Source organism: Myotis brandtii, unplaced genomic scaffold (genome assembly GCF_000412655.1).
Source record: "Myotis brandtii unplaced genomic scaffold, ASM41265v1 scaffold513, whole genome shotgun sequence".
Classification (NCBI taxonomy): Eukaryota; Metazoa; Chordata; class Mammalia; order Chiroptera; family Vespertilionidae; genus Myotis; species Myotis brandtii.
Genome location: NW_005369552.1, coordinates 3740451 through 3764222, shown reverse-complemented (window position 1 = coordinate 3764222; position 23772 = coordinate 3740451). Strand labels below are relative to the sequence as shown.

Here is a 23772-nt window from a genome sequence, read left to right as displayed (position 1 = left end):
TTATTCAAGGTTTTTCTTGTTCTCATTCTAATTCTTTAAGTTGTAAGGTTAGATAACATTAAAATTCTTTCTTGTAGTGCTATGAACTTCCCTCTCAAGACTGCTTTCACTGTGTTCCACAGATTTGGGTTTTGTTTGTTGTTGTTTTTTTGTATTTTCACTGTCATTTGTTTTCAGGATGTTTTTTATTTCTTCTTTGATCGTTTTGGTAACCCATTCATTGTTTAATAATATGCTATTTACCCTCCAAGTTTTTGAATATTTTTGAGTGTTTTATTGTAGCTGATTTCTAGTTTCATGCTATTATGATCTGAGTAGATGCTTGATATGATTTCAATCTTCTTGAACTTGCAGAAACTTAGCTTGTTTCCTAACATGTGGTCTATCTTTGAAAATGCCCCATGTGCACTTGAGAAGAATGTACATTCTGTAGCTTTGGGGTGAATGTTCTGGAAATGTCAATTAATTCCATCTGATCTAGTGTATCATTTAGGGTAACTGTTTCCTTGTTGATTTTTTTGTCTAGAAGATCTATCCAGTGATGTCAGTGGGATGTTAAAGTCCCCTACAATGATTGTATTACTGTTGACCTCTCTCTTAATATCCTCCAGAAGATTTTTTAAATATATTTTGATGCTCCTGTCTTGGGCTCATATATGTTTACCTGAGTTATATCCTCTTGTTGTATTGATCCCTTTAGTATTATGAAGTGGTCTTCATTATCTCTTGTTATGGCCTTCACTTTGAAGTCTATTTTGTCAGGTATTGCTACATCAGTTTTTTGTTGTTGTTGTTGTTGTTGTTGTTTTGCCTGTAAAATTTTTTTCTATCCTTCACTTTCAGTCTGTATGAGTCTTTCATTGTCAGGTGGGTCTCTTGTATACAGCATATATTTGGGTCATTATTTTGTATCCATTCAAGTCCCGTATGTCTTTTGATTGTAGCATTTAAGGCATTTACAATTTAGGTTATTATTGATAGATACTTATTTATGACCACTCTTATTCTTTATGCCTGTGTTCATCTCTTTCTCTCTATTTCTTTTTCTCACACCAGTCCCTTTAGCATTTCTTTCAGTGCTGGTTTTGTGGCACTAAACTCTTTTAGCCTTTTTTTGTCTGCAAAGCTCCTGATGTTATCTTCAATTTTGAATGACAGCCTTGCTGGATAGAGTAGTCTTGGATTCAGTCCCTTGGTTTTCATTACTTTGTATACTTCATGCAACTCCCTTCTGGCCTGAAATGTTGCTATTGATAAATCAGTTGATAGTCTAATGAGAGTTTCCTTGTAGGTAACCTTCTGTCTCTCTCTTGCATCCTTTAAGATTCTTTCTTGTCTTTAATGTTTGTCATTTTAATTATGATGTGTCTTGGTGTGGGTCTTTTTGGGTTCATCTTATTTGGGACTTCTGTGTTTCCTGAACTTGTGTGACTTTTTCTTCCTAAAGCCAGGGAAGTTTTCAGTCATTATTTCTTCAAATAAGTTTTCTATTCCTTGATCAGCTTTCTCTCTTTCTCTCCTTCTGGCACCCCTGTTATGTGAATGTTGTTTTGTTTCATGTTGTCTCCTCCTGTTTTTTTAATTTTTTTCTCCCGTTCAAATAAGTTTTCTATTCCTTGATCAGCTTTCTCTCCTTCTGGCACCCCTGTTATGTGAATATTGTTTTGTTTCATGTTGCCCTAAAGCTTCCTTAAATTCTCCTCCTGCTTTTTAATTTTTTTCCTCCATTGCTGCTCTGATTGGATGTTTTTTTCTACCATGTCTTCTAACTTGCTGATTCAGTCCTCAGCTTTTTCTAGTCTACTGTTGAAAACTTCCAGGGTGTTCTCTATTGTAGCTATGTCATTCTTCATTTCCTCATGATTCTTATCCATGTTGGTGTATTTCTCATTCAGCTCCTTATAATTCTGATTGAGTTGCTTGTAATTCTCAGTCAGATGTTTAAGCATCCTTATAACCATTACTTTGAATTCTTTATCTGACAAATTACTTGTCTCCATTTCACTTAGTTCCTTTTCTGGTAATTTCACCTTTTCTTTCATTTTGGGTTGTCTCCCCATTTTTGCTATCCCTTTGTACTTGTTTCTATGTATTAGATCAAACTATTATGCCACCTAGTCTTTGTGGGATGGTTGTATGTAGTAGGTGTTTTGGGGACCCTGTGGTGTAGTCTCTTAGATCTCCTGAGCTGGGTGCTCTAGGAAAGCCCCTAACTTGAGCTATTTGGGTTCTCCTGTTGTAGTTGGGTCTTGAATGTTATTGTCTCATTTGTGGATGGAGTGTCCTCTCAGAGTAGCTATGTGGTCCACCCTCGACCACATCATTGAAACTGTTGTGGAGGTGCTGGCCAAACAGAACAAAATACAAGACAAAATACAGCATGGAGGAAACAAAACAGGAACATATACAAGACCCCTACAGCATTAACAAAAGCAACCACCAGAGAAGAAAAAATTAGGAAATAGAAAAGAGATCAAGAATGATAGAAAAAAAGAAAGAAAAAATATGGAGGAAAAACAAACCAACCAAACAAAAATGCACCAACAAGAAAAGGAGGAGCAGACTATGAAGATGCAGGGCTTAAATAGGGAAAATGAGAATTAGAGGAATAGGGAAGGTTAACACTTTAGAATAAAGGAGGGAGAAAAGAAATGAAGACAAGAAAAAAATTTGAAAAGGAAAATAGAGGAGAAAGCAGATAGACCTAAAATAAGAAAAAGAAAAATGATAAGAAGGCAGGAGAAAAAGAAAAGAGAAAGAACAGAGAGAAAAAAATTAAGTAGTAAAAAAAAGAAAGAAAAATTGAGTAGAAGGGAAAAGTAGATATATGAATGAAACAGCAGGTACTAGAATAGTAACAAATCAATAAAGAAATAGACAAGTAAGATAAATTTAAAAGGGAAAAAAAGGAAAGGAAAGACAAAAACTAATAAAGAGAAACGAGAAGAAAAAGGAGAGCAAAAATTATAAAAGAAAAAAAAATGAAGTGGCGTTTATTTCAGCCGAGTTCATTGCCTCATGGGAGCTCGCTTTGGACCCCACTCTTCTGTTCTGTCTGCCAATTCTGGGCTTCCTGTTAGGTACTTAAAAACTAACCACTGTCAGGCTCTGTCTGGGCTTTCAGCAACCTGCTTAATGTTCCTAGTGATCCACAGGAGGGGCCAATCCGCCCTCTAAAGGAGGTTTGTTAGCAGCATGGGGCTCAGGGCTGGGTCGGCTAACTTCTCCCTATTTCCTGGGGCTCTACCTCTGCCTGTGCCAATTCTGGGCTTCCTGTTAGGTACTTAAAAACTAACCACTGTCAGGCTCTGTCTGGGCTTTCAGCAACCTGCTTAATGTTCCTAGTGATCCACAGGAGGGGCCAATCCGCCCTCTAAAGGAGGTTTGTTAGCAGCATGGGGCTCAGGGCTGGGTCGGCTAACTTCTCCCTATTTACCAGGGCTCTATCTCTGCCTGCCTTTGCCTGCTAGCCAGCTGTCAATCCTAATCACTCAAAAGTCTGTTTCTGAAAGGGCTTTAAGCGTAGGTGGTGCTGTTTAGTTTTCAGGGAATATGGTGTGTTTTCCTGTCCCAGAGCTCCTCTTCCACGAGTGGCCTAAAATCTTACTCTGCCCTTGGCTGGACAAAGATCCTTGTATAGAGACCAATGGGGTAGGCTGGGAACCTGGAGTTTTTATCAGTCTGGTTCCCACAATAGTGGGGCGGACAGCCCCTTCTCCAATCCAGTCACAAAGGGCTCCTTGAAACTCTTCAGACCTGTAAGCTTGGCTTATACCTGTTTCCTCTGAAAAGTTCAAAATACAGGGTGTGGCATGCAGGTCTCCTGAGGCTTCTGGGAGGGGGGAGCTCCTCTCAGGAAAAATGGCTGGTTAGGTTTGGACTCGTATTATCTACCAAATGCAGGGCTCCTGGCTACTGCTCTTCCACATCTACCCACCCTGTCTCCAACCCCAGCCTCTCTTCAGGCACCTAAAGTCCATGCCTCCCTCCCTGCACCAAACCCTTGGGTGAATAGTTGCAAATGAAAACTCCTGAGCTCTGGGTTTAGAGAAAAAAACAAACAAAAAGACAAAACTGCGGCTTTTCTCTCAGCACCTTCAGTGTCTGCTGGCTCCAGACTCTGCCTCAGCCAGCAGTCCTACCAAATGCAGGGCTCCTGGCTACTGCTCTTCCACATCTACCTGCCCTGTTTCCCACCCCAGCCTCTCTTCAGGCACCTAAAGTACATGCCTCCCTCCCTGCCCAAAACCCTTGGGTGAGTAGTTGCAAATGAAAACTCCTGTGCTCTGGGTTTAGAGAAAAAACAAACAAAAAGACAAAACTGCGGCTTTTCTCTCAGATCACCTTCAGTCTGCTGGCTCCAGACTCTGCCTCAGCCAGCAGTCCTGCCACCGTTTGCCGCTGGATGTTAACTGGGCCAGGGTCACAACTCTGGTGCTTTGGGCTGTGGAGCCCAGCCTGGGCTCTGTCTTCTGAGAGAACAGACCCTCTCATAGCCCAGTGTTCCCCCCTCTCTTGGCCCGCTGGCCCGCCACCTCTGAGAACTGGGTCCTCTCCTCTCGCTACCTCGCCCTTCCTACATGTCTCCAGGTGCTTTCTGTCCTTCCTTGATATACGTCTTCTCCTCAGCTGGACCTCCGTTTGTAACTCCAGGAGAATGTTCTCCAATTTAGTTGTATTTCCAGTATGGCCCTGGGCCGAGGTGCATGACAAGCCTGCCTATTCGGCCGCCATTTTCTCTCCTCCGTAACCTTTGCATTCTTGAATCTTTCTATTCAATTGGACCTTCATTCCATCATCACCTTCTCAGACCACTCCATCAGAAGTAATCCCCAACCCACAGGAGAATGTTCTCCAATTTAGTTGTATTTCCAGTATGTCCCTGGGCCGAGGTGCATGACAAGCCTGCCTATTTGGCCGCCATTTTCTCTCCTCCATAACCTTTGCATTCTTGAATCTTTCCATTCGGTTGGACCTTCATTCCATCATCACCTCTCAGAGGCCCTCTCTGACCACTCCATCCGAAGTAATCCCCAACCCAGACCCGAGTCTATCACAGGACCCTGTTCTTAGTGTCTTCGTTTATCGCTATTAGAAATCATCTTGTCCATTAATTTGTTTACTGGTTTTTGCCCCTTCTTCTTACACTTACCCCTACTCCTCCAGGAATGAGTGCCTTTTGGTCGCGACCCCTTTGGCGGCCCAACGACCCTTTCACAGGGGTCGCCTAAGACCATGCTGCATGTCAGATATTTACATTACGATTCATAACAGTAGCAACATTACAGTTATGAAGTAGCAACGAAAATAATTTTATGGTTGGGTCACAACATGAGGAACTGTATTTAAAGGGCCAGAAGGTTGAGAACCACTGCTTTAAAGTGAAAACATCTGATGAAAGATCAGAAACAAAGCCTTCACTTTCTAGGTAGGAGGAAAACACATTTTGCAGCTGACATGTTTGTAGAATGCTTGGGAACATAAAACAGTAGTCTCCAGCATGTGCCAGGCATTCACAGATTCCAGGGGAAAGTGGTGAACAGCACAGACAAGGGCCATCCCGGAATATCTGGCACATAATGGGTGTTGAATATTAAACAGTGGCTGAATGAGTCTATTCATTTTAGTTCACAGAAATTACATCTCTGATTATGAATGGACGACAATAGAAAATTCTTACAAATGTCTATTATACATTTTTGAGAAAAAATAGATGAAAAATTATAAGGGCTTGGATGTGGCAGCACTAGAGATATTCAGTAAATCAGGGTATTCAGAGAGCACTGATCTTTACAGAGCCGTGCGCAGTGTCCTTGCAGGCTAGTGTGCTGTTGTTTTATAGTCTCAGTCTCTGGAGGCTGTGTTTGGGTCTGGCTTCTGACTTATCTGCAAGATGTAAAGAATCCTGCATAGTCAGATAATTAGCTTTGGCCACAGAAGAAATAGCTTAAAAGCAAATACAATATTCCAGTTATTCCACATACAACTCCTTGAGGTTGACATCCCTGGGATAAAAATAGCCATTTGGAAGTAAATTTCTACTAAAAAAGGCAAAGGAAGTAGGAATAGAACAATATCTTTCCTGGAAAGTTCAGATTAAAAACTTAGTTCCTAAGATATGAACTATATGGCAACCAGTTCCCAAACAGCGTCTCCAATTCATTACATAATACAGATCATGGTTTTATAGACTCTGTATCACCACATTTTCAAATGTCTAATGGTTTCCTCTTAAGGGGATAGGTTTTTATTAATGTTTCTCTCTGAAAACTGTCTTTACTGAGCTGCCAACTTTTTTCTCTGAGCTCTCTAATCCCCTCCCCCCACTCCTTCTAAGCTCCCGTTTTAGGTTGAACTAATAAACGCATTTGAGAAATCAGAACCTTAGACAAAAACATTTTATTTGTGGTTAGGCTTACATAGTTCCAAAAAGTAAACATAATTCACAAAAGGCCTGAAGGTACCAGATGAGGTTCTCTGGTATCAAGAGAAGGCACTGATTGTAACAGAGGAAGCGCAAGGTATGTCTTTATGTTCCAAGGCCAGTTTGATCCTATCAAGTGAATATGCTGTTTTCCAAGTGTGACGACTGGTAGGCAGGCACAGAAAGAACTGAAGACTGTCCTCCACTGGGCTAGGCAGCCAGGCCCTCCAGGAGTATTATCACAACTGACAAGAAGGTGACGATGATGGTAGCAATGACAATAACCAAGCTACGACAACGATGCTGAAGTCAGCAGCAGCAGCTGACAATATCTATAAATTCCTTGGGTGCTTCTACCCAGCAGATCATCTGTTCCTGATCCATTTCTTCGACAGACCACAAAATCCACTTTAAGAAAACATAAATGTAATGCATTCAGGTGACACTGAAAACACACAGGTACTGTTATTTGCCGATTTGGAAAAATGGTAAATACTCTGGTATCATTTTGGAAATGAGTGAAATCTAAGCTACGAGAGAAATATATTGTTAAAAAGCACATACACATGGGGACTTTTGGTGGTATGGCTTTAAAACCTATGCTTGGCTATACAAGCATTATAAGCAAAATTAACAAATAGCAGTTTTTATTTTTAAAAAAAGAAAAGTATTTTGCTATACAAAAATTAGTTTAAGACGTATCAAAGTCAAATTTTCTGCAAATATCTTTAGAAAATGGAATTATGTAATTAAAACATCATATGACAGAGTACTTTTTACAAATTAATAGTAAATGTGTTAAATTACTATATATTAAAGATATAATTTGAAAATTAGAGCTGTTTCACAATATTATGTTCAAATTTTATTCTTTAAGAACTCAGGAAAATTGGCAAATCAACTGTGCTGTCCTTCCAATAGGGTTTCATGGTACCTCAGAAGAGTTACCTATTCTGAGTCAAGAGAGAGTCATTAAGTAACATTTAAAGAAAAAAAAAGAGCAAAACATCTGGTACAAATTAATTTAATTCAATTCCGGAGACTTACATAGAGCTCACTGACTTAAATAAAACATGACAACTTTGTTTTTAAATATCGAGGACACAATTTCCTGGCAGCATCCAGCACACTTTCCTGTTACAAGCAAGCAAGAAAAGATAGTGCTTCAGGGAGAAACAGGACACAGAAGAACCACTAAAGAAGTGAAAAGTCCCCACAGAAGACTTCTTTTTTTTATGAGGCACAAACAGAAAAAGAGATAAAACATAACAACCCTGATTACAGACTATGGGGAATTTCATAGCTAGACTCTTTAAGATGTTTTATGAATCATCCCTAGTATGGCATTATTCCTATCAGGTAACCAACAAATAATTTTCACCATCAACAATACAGTTACAAGTTCACACCACGGTAATATCCATGTCAATCAATGTTCCTTCTCTCCCTCTCTCCCCGTCTCTCTCTCTCTACACGTGCATGCACGGACACACACACGCACACACGCACCCATACAGAATGATAAACAGTCACATCTCTCTGGTCTCATGCCCACTGAAACCTTCATTAAAATGAAGAGAAGGAACAGAAAGGAGACTTCTGGTGCTATTTATTTTCTCGTGATAGTAATAAAGCTGCTGTGTCACAGCTTGAAAACCACTGGAATCATTGTGTAGTACAACAATGCAGAATGCAAAAGCAAGTGATTTTTCCAGGAAAAAAAAGTTTCCTTTATGATTCTGTTTCCTCCCCCGTCAAAAAATACCACATACAGGATTTCCACCAAAAGTCAGGAAGCTTCTGCGGCATACGCCAAGTAGCACACGGACAGCCCACAGGCGGAAGCTAAAGTCTGGGCTTCTGTTTGTGCTCCTAGGTCTGCAGGCTTTATAACTCATCTTCAAAGCCTTTTCGTGTCTCTGGCCTTGCTTTGTCTTCCTTGCCGGGTGCCAACCACGTGACATAAACCTTCAGTGGGTCACTGTTCCAGTGTTTATGGAAGGATATGGGAACCTGATGAGAAAGGTAGTCCTCAGGGTAATCCACGGGCCGGGCCTGCAGGGAGAAAGGAGAATTATGCTCGCTCCTTCATTGAGAACAATTTTGCCCCAGGATAGCATGTGAATGTATGAAACGATTGCATTCCTTCAATATTTGATATTGGTTATGGGAATCTAAAGCAAGAAGGAAAATCTGTTCCACTAAAACTTTTCCTCTCACTGTAGGCTTGTAGCCTTTGCGTCTCCAGGTACTTTAATGTCCCAAATGCATCACTTTATGCCTCTGTGGGAGATTCCTTGACCACAGGTAATAAATATAGAAGGCTTTGCATGGTACTTTCAGTTACTATTAGGACTTCTCAAAAAGGCAGAAAAAATTATTTCCCAGGTCCGTCTACAGGTACTCGGACCAGGTGGGGCAGGACATTCTCAGGGCTCCCTTTGCCTGTCTCCTGCTGACAACTCATTAGGAATGCCTGTGTCTTTTAGTGGAGGGAATGTGAGGCTAAGTGACCACTCACCTCCTACCTGAATATCTCATCTGGCTCCAGAAGTGTAAATGGACGTTCTGCTTAACCCAAAACGTTTTAATGCCTAACAAGCATTTGTATTATCATTTCAAAATTCTCTAAACTTAAGAAATGAAATTTAAGTAGAATCAGATATAGCCTAGATCAGTGGTCGGCAAACTGCGGCTCGCGAGCCACAGTTTGCCAACCACTGGCCTAGATGGACAAGACTGAATAAGTAGCTTACAAGGTTTGGAAGAAAACTGATACCAGATCCTGTTTTGTTTGCTCTAAGAAAGCATCCATCTTCTGTCAATGTTCATCTTGTTTATACATTTCTACAGCCTATCTGTGTTATATAATAACTCACTGGGTTAGAAATATTAAGAATCTAGACCAGTGATGGTGAACCTTTTGAGCTCGGCGTGTCAGCATTTTGAAAAACCCTAACTTAACTCTGGTGCCGAGTCACATATAGAAATTTTTTGATATTTGCAACCATAGTAAAACAAAGACTTATATTTTTGATATTTATTTTATATATTTAAATGCCATTTAAAAAGAAAAATCAACCAAAAAAAATGAGTTCACATGTCACCTCTGACACGTGTGTCATAGGTTCGCCATCACTGGTCTAGACCTTAGTAAAACTAGAAATGATACATTTTAAGAACAAGTCTTTTCTAGACTAATATTTTATTAAATTTAGCTTAAATTTTTCATAAATATTTAAAGTCTTGTGAATGGTTCCCAGAATACCTTCATTAAAATTTTATTTCATCCAGTCCTTGAAACAACCTTGCAAGATAATCAGATTATCGTGATTCATCTCTAATTTATAGATGAGGAAACCAGAGCTCAAAGAAGTTGTGACTTCCATGGGGTAATATGACTAGCAAATGTTGGAATGGGGCCAGGGCTGGTGCCAGTTGCTAGTCCAGTGTCCTACCAGGATGCCTGAGCTGGACCTCAGTGCACAGGCCTGGCACACCACCTGTGCTTTAGTTCCCCAGCCTCCCTGGGAGGCTGTGTGTAGTGGTGGCACACATATCCTGCTCATATGAGTGCTCAAACGATAATACCTGTGAGGAAGGCTTCAAAGTAATGAACGGGGAGAACCTTCACACTTGTCAACATTTGGTATGGTCACTGTATTTCCCTTTAAAAATTCTAAGCACTCATAGAGTTAAAAATTTAAAAAGGAAATTTAAAAGGAAAATACAGTGAGATAGCAAAAATATACTGGATTTCGGTCTAATTGAGTTGGGAATGTTTTGAATATTAGCTGAGGGAATTCATATATTGTGTGATGTTTATTAGCAAGGCCGTCTGAGAGTTTGCTGGCAGGAAGGAAACCCTAGGAGAAACTTACTCCCAATTCAGTTCTCAGATAATCCCACAACGGCCCCAAAGAAAGAAAGAAAAGAAAAAGCTGTAGAAACAAATCACTGCTTGTTTTTCACATTTAGAAATGAAAGGTGGGAGATACAGATATGCCTAACAGAAAGAAAAGAAATGCATAACACCTTTCTCTTTATTAATTTCTTGCAAAAAAAACCCAAACCTGACAATCGATTTAGTTCTCCAAGTTAATAAAAGAAAGTAATTTTATGGATCTACAAACTTCTAAAGTCTGAGGCTACCTACTGTCTTTCCCTCTATTAATATAATTTAAAGTGATAACTGCTTCTCAGGAGCCCTGTATGCAAGGGAAGAGCTGGCCTAACAAGCATTAGAAGGTGCTAATCATATCTGATAAATGAGGTCACAGAAAAGAACATGACAAACTAGAAAAGTGAAATGATCCAAAGAGGCATCTATAACATCGAGACGTGTACTAGGAAATAGCCTCTCATAATCACATCTCTGTGCCCAAAATGCCAAAGGGACATCCAAACTGGGCAGGGTCAGCACGAGAACATAAATTGGGCAAAATTAACACCTTTTACCTGTAAAGATTAGAGCACACAAAATAGTACAACAAATGGAGATTAAAACTGTATTTCCTTAGACATATATCCATGTGTTATAGCTGTATTGAGGTGTACTTTATATATATACAATTCACACACAGTTATGGTAGTTTGAACATTTTTGGTAAATATCCAGTTAGCCAACCACAAATCCAGTTTTAGAACACTATAATTCCCTGGCAAGCGTTTGTAGTCAATCCCTGTCCCCACTGGCAGACCCAGGAAACCTAATTTGCTTTTCCTCTATAGTATTGCCTTTTCTAAAACTTTCTTATCAGTGGAATCATATAGTATGAACTAGAGGCCCGGTGCACAGATCCGTGCACCAGTGGGGTCCCTCGGCCTGGCCTGCACCCTCTCGCAATTCGGGACCCCTCGGGGGATGTTGGACTGCCGGTTTCAGTCCAATCCCCGCAGGCTAGGCTGAAGGACCCCACTGGTGCACCGTGCGCTGGGCCTCTAGTATGCATATAAGATCTTTGGTTAATCTCTTCCTGCCCTCCTCCTTCCCCACTCCCCTCTGAGATTCATCAGTCTGTTCCATGTTTCCATGCCTGTGTGTTGAGCGTCTGCCCCCTGGTGGTCATTGCACATCACAGCTACCAGTAGAATGGTCGGACGGTCGCTTAGGCTTTTACATATATATATACTAGAAGCCCGTTGCACGAAGATTCGCGCAATAGGCCTTCCGTCCCCTGGCTGCTGGCACCGGTCTTCCACGGTCTAATTGAGTTGGGAATGTTTTGAATATTAGCTGAGGGAATTCATATATTGTGTGATGTTTATTAGCAAGGCCGTCTGAGAGTTTGCTGGCAGGAAGGAAACCCTAGGAGAAACTTACTCCCAATTCAGTTCTCAGATAATCCCACAACGGCCCCAAAGAAAGAAAGAAAAGAAAAAGCTGTAGAAACAAATCACTGCTTGTTTTTCACATTTAGAAATGAAAGGTGGGAGATACAGATATGCCTAACAGAAAGAAAAGAAATGCATAACACCTTTCTCTTTATTAATTTCTTGCAAAAAAAACCCAAACCTGACAATCGATTTAGTTCTCCAAGTTAATAAAAGAAAGTAATTTTATGGATCTACAAACTTCTAAAGTCTGAGGCTACCTACTGTCTTTCCCTCTATTAATATAATTTAAAGTGATAACTGCTTCTCAGGAGCCCTGTATGCAAGGGAAGAGCTGGCCTAACAAGCATTAGAAGGTGCTAATCATATCTGATAAATGAGGTCACAGAAAAGAACATGACAAACTAGAAAAGTGAAATGATCCAAAGAGGCATCTATAACATCGAGACGTGTACTAGGAAATAGCCTCTCATAATCACATCTCTGTGCCCAAAATGCCAAAGGGACATCCAAACTGGGCAGGGTCAGCACGAGAACATAAATTGGGCAAAATTAACACCTTTTACCTGTAAAGATTAGAGCACACAAAATAGTACAACAAATGGAGATTAAAACTGTATTTCCTTAGACATATATCCATGTGTTATAGCTGTATTGAGGTGTACTTTATATATATACAATTCACACACAGTTATGGTAGTTTGAACATTTTTGGTAAATATCCAGTTAGCCAACCACAAATCCAGTTTTAGAACACTATAATTCCCTGGCAAGCGTTTGTAGTCAATCCCTGTCCCCACTGGCAGACCCAGGAAACCTAATTTGCTTTTCCTCTATAGTATTGCCTTTTCTAAAACTTTCTTATCAGTGGAATCATATAGTATGAACTAGAGGCCCGGTGCACAGATCCGTGCACCAGTGGGGTCCCTCGGCCTGGCCTGCACCCTCTCGCAATTCGGGACCCCTCGGGGGATGTTGGACTGCCGGTTTCAGTCCAATCCCCGCAGGCTAGGCTGAAGGACCCCACTGGTGCACCGTGCGCTGGGCCTCTAGTATGCATATAAGATCTTTGGTTAATCTCTTCCTGCCCTCCTCCTTCCCCACTCCCCTCTGAGATTCATCAGTCTGTTCCATGTTTCCATGCCTGTGTGTTGAGCGTCTGCCCCCTGGTGGTCATTGCACATCACAGCTACCAGTAGAATGGTCGGACGGTCGCTTAGGCTTTTACATATATATATACTAGAAGCCCGTTGCACGAAGATTCGCGCAATAGGCCTTCCGTCCCCTGGCTGCTGGCACCGGTCTTCCACCGGCACCCAGGACCCAGGCCTTTGGTCCAGCCGCAGCAGAGAAGCCAAGCCTCTTCAGTCTTCAGTCTTCACTCCAGCTGGAGCCTTCAGTCTTCACTCCGCGCCTGCATATGCAAATTAACCACCATCTTTGTTGGGTTAATTTGCATAGTTGCTCTGATTGGCTGGTGGGCATAGTGGAGTGACACCAATTTGCATATTTCTCTATTATTAGTGTAGATATAGATTTTATGCCTGGCTTCCTTCATTTAGCACAGTTGCATATATCAATGGTTCATTCCTCTTACTGCTGAGCAATATTGCATTGGGTGGAAATACTACACAAACAACAAACATTTCTGATCACACAGCTTTCATGAGTCAGGAATCTGGACACACTTAGCTGGGAGCTCAGCTTCATAATCTCCAGGAGATGCCAGCCCAGGCTATGTGGTTTCATCTGAGGCTCAACTGAGAAAAGAGCCCCTTCCAGGCTCACTTGGTGGGGTCCCTCAGCCTGGCTGTATTCAGTTCCTTGTGGGCCAGTGGACTGAGGGCCTCACTTCCTTGCCCCTTGGGCAGCTTGCTTTACCAAACCTTGCAAACCAAAAAAAGCCACAGGGAGAGCTTGCAAGGAAGATGGAAATCTCCTAACTACAAAAGAGACATCCCATCATCTTTGCCATACTCTACTGACCCACACCCAAAAGGAGGGGATTACACAAGGGTGTGAACATCAGCAGAAGGGGACCATTGAGAACTACGCCATTAATTGCCTTCCATGTGTATGTTTAACTTTTAAGAAACTGCCAGAATGTTTCTAAAGTGACTGTCTTTTATATTCCCACTAGAAATAGAGGAGAGGTCCAGTTTTCCAAATCCTCGTCAACATTTGGTATGGTCTCTCGTTCTGCTTAGCCATTTTAGTAGACGTATGGTGGTGCCTTATACAGACTTTAGTTTACATTTCTCTCTAAAGACTGATAACATTGAGCATCTTTACATGCACTTAATAGCCATTCATGTATCTTCTTTAGTGAAATGTCTATTCAAACGTTTGCCCATTTTAAACTGCATGGTTTGTTTTCTTATTGAGTTGTAAAAGATTGTTTCATATTCTGGGCACAGGTCCTCTTTCAGATATACGAACTGCAAGTATTTCTCCAATTCTATGACTTGGATTTTTTTTTCTTAATGATATCCGTTGAAGAGCAAAGTTTTAAAAAATTGTATGAAGTTCAATTTGTGAGTTTTTCTTTATATGGATCATGCTTATAACGCCATAAGAAATCTGCCTCAAGAAAGGTCACAAATAATTATCCCTATGTTTTATTCCAGAAGTGTATAGCTTTAGCTCTGATATTTTGTACTATGATCCATTTTGAGTTAATTTGTGTGTATGGTGTGAGGTAAGGTTCTACGTGGATATATATAATTGTTCTAGCACCATTTGTTCCATTCCCCACTGGTTGCCTTGGCACCTTTACCATAAACGGGAGGGTTTATTTCTAGAATCTCTATCCAGTTCCATTGCTTATCTTTATAATAATCTCATATTGTCTTGATTATTGTAGCTTTATAAGTTTTGAAACCTGTAAGTATAAATCCTCCAATTTTCATCTCCTTTTTAAAATGTTTTATATTTCCATATACATTTTAGAATCAGATTGTCAATTTTTATAAAGAAGCCTGCTATGACTTTGATATGGATTTCACGGAATCTTTAGATCAATTTGGGGAGTGTGGGGAAAGAAAATTTCCCTGAATTTGTTTTCATGTAAAAAAAGAAAAAAAAAAGAAAAGCTTTAAAGCTGCCCACTAGAAACATCTCATATCCCATGAGAATCAGATTTGTAGCTATTTGTCTATCTAATTTCTCTGACCCAAAATGACAGTAAAACTTTCCTTATCTTTTGGAGAAGTCCAATGGTTACATCCTTGCATTAGTCCCTAGGTTAAGCCCCAAGGTGCCAGGAAGACCTGAACACTATCACCCTAGGGATAAAATTACATTTTAAAAAGGAATATGGTCCCTGAAGATATATATATTTTGTCTACCAAAAGGGGAAAGTTACAGCAGCCTCCCTCACCTTTATGATTTTTTCTTATCCCTTGCCTATGGGTATCTGGCTACTTATATAGGACAATTGACCCGGCTCTCATCAATATTGCCCTGGAGGAAAAGGCCAGGTAAAAGGGTGGTGGGGGAGGAGGGTCAAGGTGTGCTTATTATTTACTGTGAGGAATTTAATTTAAAAATCTCTCTGATGCAGAATATTTCATGTACACATTTAGAATCTAATAAAGAGAATTTTAAAAATATAAGAAATTAATAAACATTTTTAATGAATTTATAAACAGTGAAAATTTCCATCATAGCAATATTGAGTCTTCCAAACCATAAATGTGTATTTACACATACACACATTTTTCTTCTCTTAATTATATTTATATGCACATATATATACACATATGTATACATGCATACAAACAAATGCACAGTCTTTTATATTTTCCCTCATGTTAACCTTTTCCAGTATTATTCACTCCTTCTGATATCTTCCAATTATCATATGGAATTATATCCTTTCAGTCCAAAGAATTTCCTTTAGTTTTTCTTGCAGGGAATGTCTACTAGCAAAGGATTCTCTCACTTTTTGTTTATCTGGGAATGTCTTTATTACACTTCCATTTTGGAAGGAAAGTTTTACTGGATATAGAATCATTGGTTGATTAGTTCTTTTTTTTTCTTTCAGCCTTTAGGCTTTTATTATTTCTAATGAAAAATAAATCAGCAAGTAATCTTACTTTTTGTTTCCCTTTTCATTAGGCTTTCTGATATTTTTAAGATTTTTCACTTCTTCATTGTCTTTCAACAGTTTGTGATTCTTTTTATAATTATCCTACTTGAGTTTTATTGAGCTCCTTAGGTCTATAGATTAATGTTTACATCACATTTGGTAGGTTTCAACTCTTATTTCTTAAAAAAATATTTTTTTTTTGGCCAATTCTCCCCTCTTTTTTTTAGTACTCTCATTAAATGTATGTGGATATATTCTATGGTTTACTCATGTCTCTAAGGAGGCTCTGTTCATTTTTCTTCAGTCTTTTCTCTCTCTTGTCTTTGGATTAAGTCACTTCTATTGTTTGCCTTCAAATTCACTAATTGTTTTTTCTGCCATCTCAAATTTACTGTTAAGTCCATCTACATAATGTCTCATTTTAGTTAATAGGTGTTACAACTATAGAATTTTTACTTGGTTCTTTATCATAGTTTCTATTTTTCTATTAAGATATGCTATTTGTTGTCATTGTCATATTTGCCTTTAATTATATGAACACTGTTTCCTTTAATTATGTGCCTATAGTGTTATTAACTCCTTTGAAGTCTTTGTCTATCAATTCCACCATCTGAACCCACTCAAAGTCAGGTTTATTGATTACATTTTCCCCTGAGTATGTCTCTTTGCTTGTCTCATGATAATTTTTTAAACTGATTATTTTAGATAATGTATTAGAGCAACTCATAAATCTGTTTACCATTACTATTTTTTTTTTAAGTAGCTTGCCTGGACTTACACTGTGGAATCTTTTTTCCTGCAGTGTGTGGCTGCTGGTATCTCCATTCAAGTTTAGTTCTTATTTTTATGTGGCTTGCTAGAAGTTATCCTTGTGCTTGAATAGCTTGGTAGTCAATTTAAGATATTGGCAGGGATTGTACTCAAACACCTCGAGTCCATCAGGTTCTTACCAATGTGTGGGTTGGAAAGTACATTCAAAGCTTCAGTGGGTTTCCAAACATGTTTTGGCTTTTACTTTCTACTAGGCTCATCCACGGTCCTATGTGTGTACACATAGTTTCTTAGCAGGCCAAGAATTGTGTAGAGCTTTCCTATTCATACTCTTGCTCTCTCATTTCCAGGGTATTGGGTATTGTTACATTTTTGACTAGTACATCTTTCACTGTATCCTAGATTGCAACTTCAGGCCAGTAAGAGGTGCACATTTTTCTTGTTTGTTTCCTATCAAACTTGACAATTTTAGTTAACAATTTTAGTTTCATCTCTCCCTCCCCAAATCAAGTTTACTGACTCTGACAGCAAAACTGGTGTTCTCTCCATCCAGGCCCAACCAGTAAAACTGGGGGGACTTCTGGCAGAAAGGGCTCAGAAGACCTCAGACACTGTTGTTCTTACCCAAAACTATAGCAGTTTTTCAGCAGTAAATGCTTCTGGTTGATTTTCAGAATCTGGAAATGGTTTTTCTGACAATTTTATGCAGACGGTTCACTGGCCATTGCATGTTGCTATACCCATCAGTAGCATATCATTTTGGAAGAACAGAAAACCATATGCTCTGGGAACTTTCTTTGTAACAAAGGGATTACTAGGCTACACATTTCTTAAAGCTCCCTTCTAAACCTATAATTTTACCATAACCTTCCCTGACTAAAAAGAGGAGAGTGGCCCAGGCAACTTTGCATCTGGGACTGCTTCCAAATGCCCACTGCATCTCTAACTCATCAGGAATCCTAGCTTTTCTCTTTTGGCCTCATATCCATTTTTCAATATGAACAAATATAGTTTTTGGATCAGTGTTCACACCTTACAAAAGGAAAGTAAATTCAAAACACAGCAAATTCTCTAAAAGAGCTTAAGAACAAAAAGGTATCACAGTACCTGTTGGGAGGTCAGGGTTTAAGTACATTTTATGATTTTGGAAAGGCTTAAAATTTATTATGTGGACTACAGAAATCAAGAGTTTTACAATGTAGGGAACAACAATTTTTAAAAATTATCTTCAAAGAACTTTCACTCAAGGAAAATTTCCATCTTTCTTTTCTCCTTATCATGTTATTTACTCATGTATTCTTTCCCTAAGTAAAAAAGGTTGTCATAAAAATCCAAGACATATTAACAAAGATAATATATTTCCCTTACACACCAAAAGTTTTAATCACCCTTCCTTTTCTATGATAGAAACATGAGATAGAGCAAGAGAGAAAGCCAGAGAGAATAATTTGCTTTTCTAAGTCAATATAACACAACACATAGACTGAAATGGGTAAGACCATTCAAAGTTATAAAAGATGGATAAGTATCTTCTTACTGGTACTATGAAGGTTTCTCATGCATTTCTTATTATTTAAGGTCTATTTTTTTATCCTTCCTTGTGGTTCACAAAAATGTGGAAATGGATCTGACTTTTTGATGCAAACACCTTCTTTACCTTGCTCACATTATTTTTTATAATGCTATTTCTGTCACGCTCAATTTTCTATATTGCTATGATAGCATCTGCTGCTGGCTACTAAATCATAAAGACCAAGTTTTCAATATAAGGAGAGCACTGAAGATACACATGCATTTCTACATTTCAAATTTCAAGAAGCTTTGTATTGAAGAAGAGCACTGAATGGCTGTGGGCTATGCTTATTTTTAGAGAAAGTATATCTGCTATTAGTCTTACAATATCAGAACATCCACTGACATAATTCTTAAAAAGCTTACTAAAAATAATGCAGAAAAATTGCCTTCTCCAACCCCAAACTGCAGTATGGCGAAGCTACTAGCACCAACCACCCCTGGTAAACATCATCTTGTCTCTTCTATGACCCCCAGAATATATGCTTATTGAGATTTATAAAGTTTAGCCACTCAGTTTAATAGCAACCAAAGGGGGTAAACCCAATAAAAAGGTAGCCAATGGACAGCATAAAAATGGAGGACAGTATAAAATTACATACATTTGATGGCCTGCAAGACAATATTTGGTCAATCCTGTATATTTCTAATAATTCTTAAATGCCATCAACTCTTTAACTCAAAAAAATAAAAATAACATAAAGGGGAAAGAGAACAAATTTTCCCTGTTGTTACAGCCAAGGGTCCTGGTCAAATTCCATTTCATTTTCTAGATTGTTCTGCCTTCCATCTTCCTGCTGCCCATGGTACAGCATCAACCCCTGGACAAAGTGGTCAGTAAGAATGCCTATAGAGCCTGTCTATGTGGTTCTTAAGACTGTTTCCAGAAAAATATGTGAAAGGCAAGGAGGAGAATCTTTCAGTGAGAAGAAATCCTTCTGAGGTAGAAGTAAAAAAACATTTCCTCACCTGGTGGAAGAGAGGGCTGTGTGTCACAGGGATTCCCAGGCTGCCGAAACACATCCCCAGGACCATGTCATCAGGAGCATCATTGCTGTAGCAACGACACTTACTGGCAAGAAGTCTCCTGATGGCTTCTCTGCTGAAGACCATTCTAGCGGGAAATCAGAGCAGACATAAGGGTTACAGCTGCCCCTTGAAACCATTAATCTGAATAAAGAAATATTCCAAGGCCACATTTCTGATAGAAAAAATGTCACATCAGCAGTATTGTATATTTAATATAAATTCTGGGGTAAATAGCTTTTGTGTTTTCTATGAAAGGAAACCACTTATTTATCTAATAGGTAGTATTATTTCTTTATATATTTCTTGCTAATACCATGCCATGTCCTTTTTCTATATGCCATTGGAGACTGGCATCATTCTTTAATTCCAAAATCTCAGTGAGATCAATAACAAAATCTACACTCCCAGCAGGTAGATGGGCCCAGAAAAAGTAGGTACCTCACTCATACAGGTAATGACCGACAATGAGATCAAATCTAAGTCTACAGAAGCTTCCATAACATGATTTTGAGAAAGAGAAAAAAGAAAACAGAGGGAGGAAGACTAATTAGCCTCAAACAGTGCTCTGATGGTACTTGACCTGATGCGTTGGGTACTTTCTGGTGGGACTCATGTCCACTCCTGCCTTTCCAGACTCCCTCACCACCCGTCCTGGCTTACAAATAGGGCACCACCCTGGGGAAGGCCTCTGTACTGACAGTCTCTGGGGCTCCAGCAGAAGGTTGGCAGCAGTCCCATTCAGTAGCAAGGAGCAAGTCCTAGGACTGGCTCACATGCAGCACTGTGACCGACAGCGGCAGCCATAGTAGCCCACACAAATGGGTTCCACAAAATGGCATTTGCTTTGCTCCTCCAGCCATAGGAGCAATAATAGCTTTCTCTGGTTACCACCTCTAGGTAAGGCCACTGCGCCCTTTTCCAACACTTTGTACCAAGTTCCTGAAATAAATTCCCCTTTTAAATATACAGATTGGTTTCTGGTTTCCTTTCTGGTCCTAGGGTGGTAATGGATCGTCTCCTACAATGAATAACCCAGTAGCGATAAGGTTTAAGGGACAAATGTGGTTCACAACTTCATTCCCAATAAGTAACAACACTCTTGAAGGCAAAACTGTCTAAAATTTATCTATATATCCCCACAGCCGAATACAGGGCCTCACCAAATGAAAGTTTGATGTATCAAACAAGTGAGAATGAAGCTCCCTTTGCAAAGATCTTCCTGAAGGAGGAAGAGTTCAACGGATCAGTCTAGTAGGAAGGGGAAAAGGACAAAGCTTGGACAATCACTGATGCAAAAATGGTGATTCCACACTCAGCTGGGCTCAGTTCAGAGCAGTTTAACTAACATAAGTGAACAAGCGGCTGGCAACGCAACAATGCGGAGACGCTCTCCCTGCCCTTACAAGTCAGAAGACACAATATGATCAGACAAGAGAAAAAAGAAGCTCTTTAAGATTATACAGCAAAATGTGACTGTATGAGGAGAACTACAAAAAGGGAAACCGCAAGCTTAAAACTCACCATAAATTGTCTTTCTATTAGAAAGCCTAGTGCCCACCCATGACCCTGGGCCTCACACGTACATGGCTGTGTCAAACTCCAATTCCTTTTTTCCTTTTGCCAGGATTTAGAAGAATGAGAAAAATCAGAAAGGCCTTTTATTTGAGCCCACTCTTTAAAAACTTTACTTTATAGGAAGACAAAATGCAAGGGTGAAATATTTATTAGTATTTTTATTTGTGCCTTCTCGCACAGAGCAGTCCTATATTTGTTATTCACATAAAATAAGTACACAGGACCTTTAGTGACATATGTTTATTAGTGTGCTGATGGGTTCTTTCAAAATGAAGTTGCCCCCAAAATGGAAAGTTACCAGTCATACCATGTTATGTCTGCTATCTGTCAACTTTTAAATATTGAAAAGATATCGAAAGGCAATAAGACTAATAACGTGATTTCCTTTACCATACAACATACTATTTAAAAATAAGAAAAACTGCCCAGCTGGTGTGGCTTAGTGGTTGAGCGTTGACCCATAAATCAAGAAGTCACCAGTTCAATTCCCAGTCGGGGCACATGCCCAGGTTGTGGGCTTGACGCCCAGTACAGAGCATGCAGGAGGCAGCCAACTGATGATTCTATCTCATTATTAATGTTTCTTTCTCTCTCTCCCTCTCGCCACCTCTTTCTCTAAAAATAAATAAAAATATATTTTAAAAATAATAAGAAAAACTGAAATAGGAGACAGGGAATTGCCCCAGAGCGTACCAGAAAGTCAAAAATACACACTGAAAAAAAGTGCCTCAGGCCGGGGGAACTGGAGGAGAGTAATCGGGGGATAAATAGTGATGGATGGAGCCTTGACTTGAACACACAATACGATATATAGATGATGTGTTGTAGAATTATGCATGTGAAACCTGTAGAACTTTGTTAATCAGTGTCACCCCAACAAACTCAATAAAAATTTTAAAAAAAGATAAAGCACCTCAGAAATGTGACACCCTCCTCCTGACTCAGCTCTGACCAGTTTAGCAGGATGGTTTCAGACAGTGATTTTCAAAAACTTACTTGACTGTAAACCACAGTGAGAAACACATCCGGTATTGAAACATTTGTGTGTGTTTATAAAACAGAAACAAAACAATACTTGCCCTTAACTACATGTGATACACTATAATATTCCTAGTTTATTCTATTCCATTCTAAATTTCATTATTTTAAAGTTTTGGTTTTATAAGCCATTAATTGATCCTGACTTACTGTTGAAGAAAGAAAAGGAAGGATCGATTTCAGAAGAGGCTGGAAGCAGAAAGGCTAAGATCAGAACTATCAATAGACTCAAAAGGCTGGGAGATCAAAACTGGAGTTCAGCAACCCTCCAGCTTTCAACTGGGACTCCAGACAGGGAATGAGTAAGAGACATGGTGAAGTGAAAATAAGAGAAGCGATAAACTGAAGATAGACTAGCCCTTCAGTGGTTCTCAACCTTCCTAATGCCTCGACCCTTTAATACAGTTCCTCATTTTGTGGTGACCCCCAACCATAAAATTATTTTCGTTGCTACTTCATAACTGTAATTTTGCTACTGTTATGAATCGTAATGTAAATATCTGATATGCAGGATGTATTTTCATTGTTACAAATTGAACATAATTAAAGCATAGTGATTAGTCACAAAAACAGTATGTAATTATATATGTGTTTTCCGATGGTCTTAGGCGACCCCTGTGAAAGGGTCGTTCGACCCCCAAAGGGGTTGAGACCCACAGGTTGAGAACCGCTGGTCTAAGCAATACTAGAAAACAGATTCAACATTGAGTCTGCCGATTTTATCAAAGGTTGACATGAGACAATCTCATGAAGAATGTTTCTTCATCTTTGTACTAGTAAAAGTGCTATTAACAACAGAATAGTACACTGGTCAACGTTAGTTATGTAAAGATCAGTGCTCAGTGATCTACATTTGTTTATTCAGTTATTCATTGCACCTTATAAAAAAATGAGTCCTATGCTAGGAAACAAGACACTGGCACTGCCTTCAAATAATTCTTAATTTAGGCAGAAAACAGAAAAGTAACTAGGCATTTAAATAATGGTTTCCACATATGACATTAGAAAGGCATCAACACAGATTTGAGAGGTTAAAGGAGGCTGAAGGCTCCCAGGAATAAATAAATGACTATATTGAGTCCAAAAGAATGAAAAGGAGCCCTGGCCAGTGTTGCTAAGTAGTTAGAGCATCGGCCCTTGAACTGAAAGGTCACAGGTTCAATTCCCAGGTAAGGGCTCATCACTTGGGGTGTGTGCAGGAGGCAACTGGTTGATGCGTTTCCCTCACATCGATGTTTCTCTTTCTCTTCCCCTCTCCACTCCCTTCCACTCTATAAAAAAAAAAGGATTAGCCAGGTGACAGAAGCAGAAAGTTGAGGTGGCAGAACAATGCTATGTAGAGACCAGCAGATGCCACATAAGGGGAAAACTAGGCCTCTTAGGAACAGATAAATTCAGCATGAATTCTTTAAGCTCCAGGGTATAGATGAATGAGGCATTTGCCAAGATCATGAGAGGGCTGGTAGCCTTTATGTGGAATGTGGAAGCACTGGAAGTTATAAAAGGATGCAAAAGACTCACTTGGTAATCACAAGAAAAAACAACCACATTAACCTAAGGAATTTTTGAAGAAATGGATGGTATGAAGCCCAGATGAACTAATTCCTAGAGAAAGGCATACTTCAAAGGCAGGGAGCAAGCTGTGGCAGCTTTTAGGGACAATGGCCTAAGAGCAGGAGGGTGGACGAAAAGACCTGCCAAAGACTCTGGCCCCAAGGCAGTGGCCTCAGGAGACCTGGGTGGCTGTGCATTAGGCAAACTCAGGGTGATTAAATGAGGTCTATCTTGTTGAAATCTGAATGATTATCTCCTAGTCTTAAAAGGCCAAAAGTTTGGAGAGATAAACCAAAGAGCTTATATACTTACTAGAGGCCCAGTGTACGAATTCATGCATGGGTGGGGTCCCTCGGCCTGGCCGGCAATTGGGGCCAATTGCGGC

At 39.6% G+C, this 23772-nt stretch overlaps 1 protein-coding gene across 1 annotated transcript in view; it reads right to left on the bottom strand.

The window, feature by feature from the left end:
• Nucleotides 1-7080: 7080 nt before the first annotated feature.
• B3GLCT (beta 3-glucosyltransferase) overlaps nt 7081-23772 on the bottom strand; it is a 120810-nt gene continuing 104118 nt past the window's right edge. The window contains exons 13-14 of the mRNA XM_014548535.1: nt 19161-19305; nt 7081-8479 (exon numbers count right to left, since the gene is read on the bottom strand). Of these exons, the coding sequence (XP_014404021.1) occupies nt 8312-8479; nt 19161-19305 (313 nt within the window). The 3' untranslated portion in view covers nt 7081-8311. The remainder of the gene's footprint in view (nt 8480-19160; nt 19306-23772) is intronic.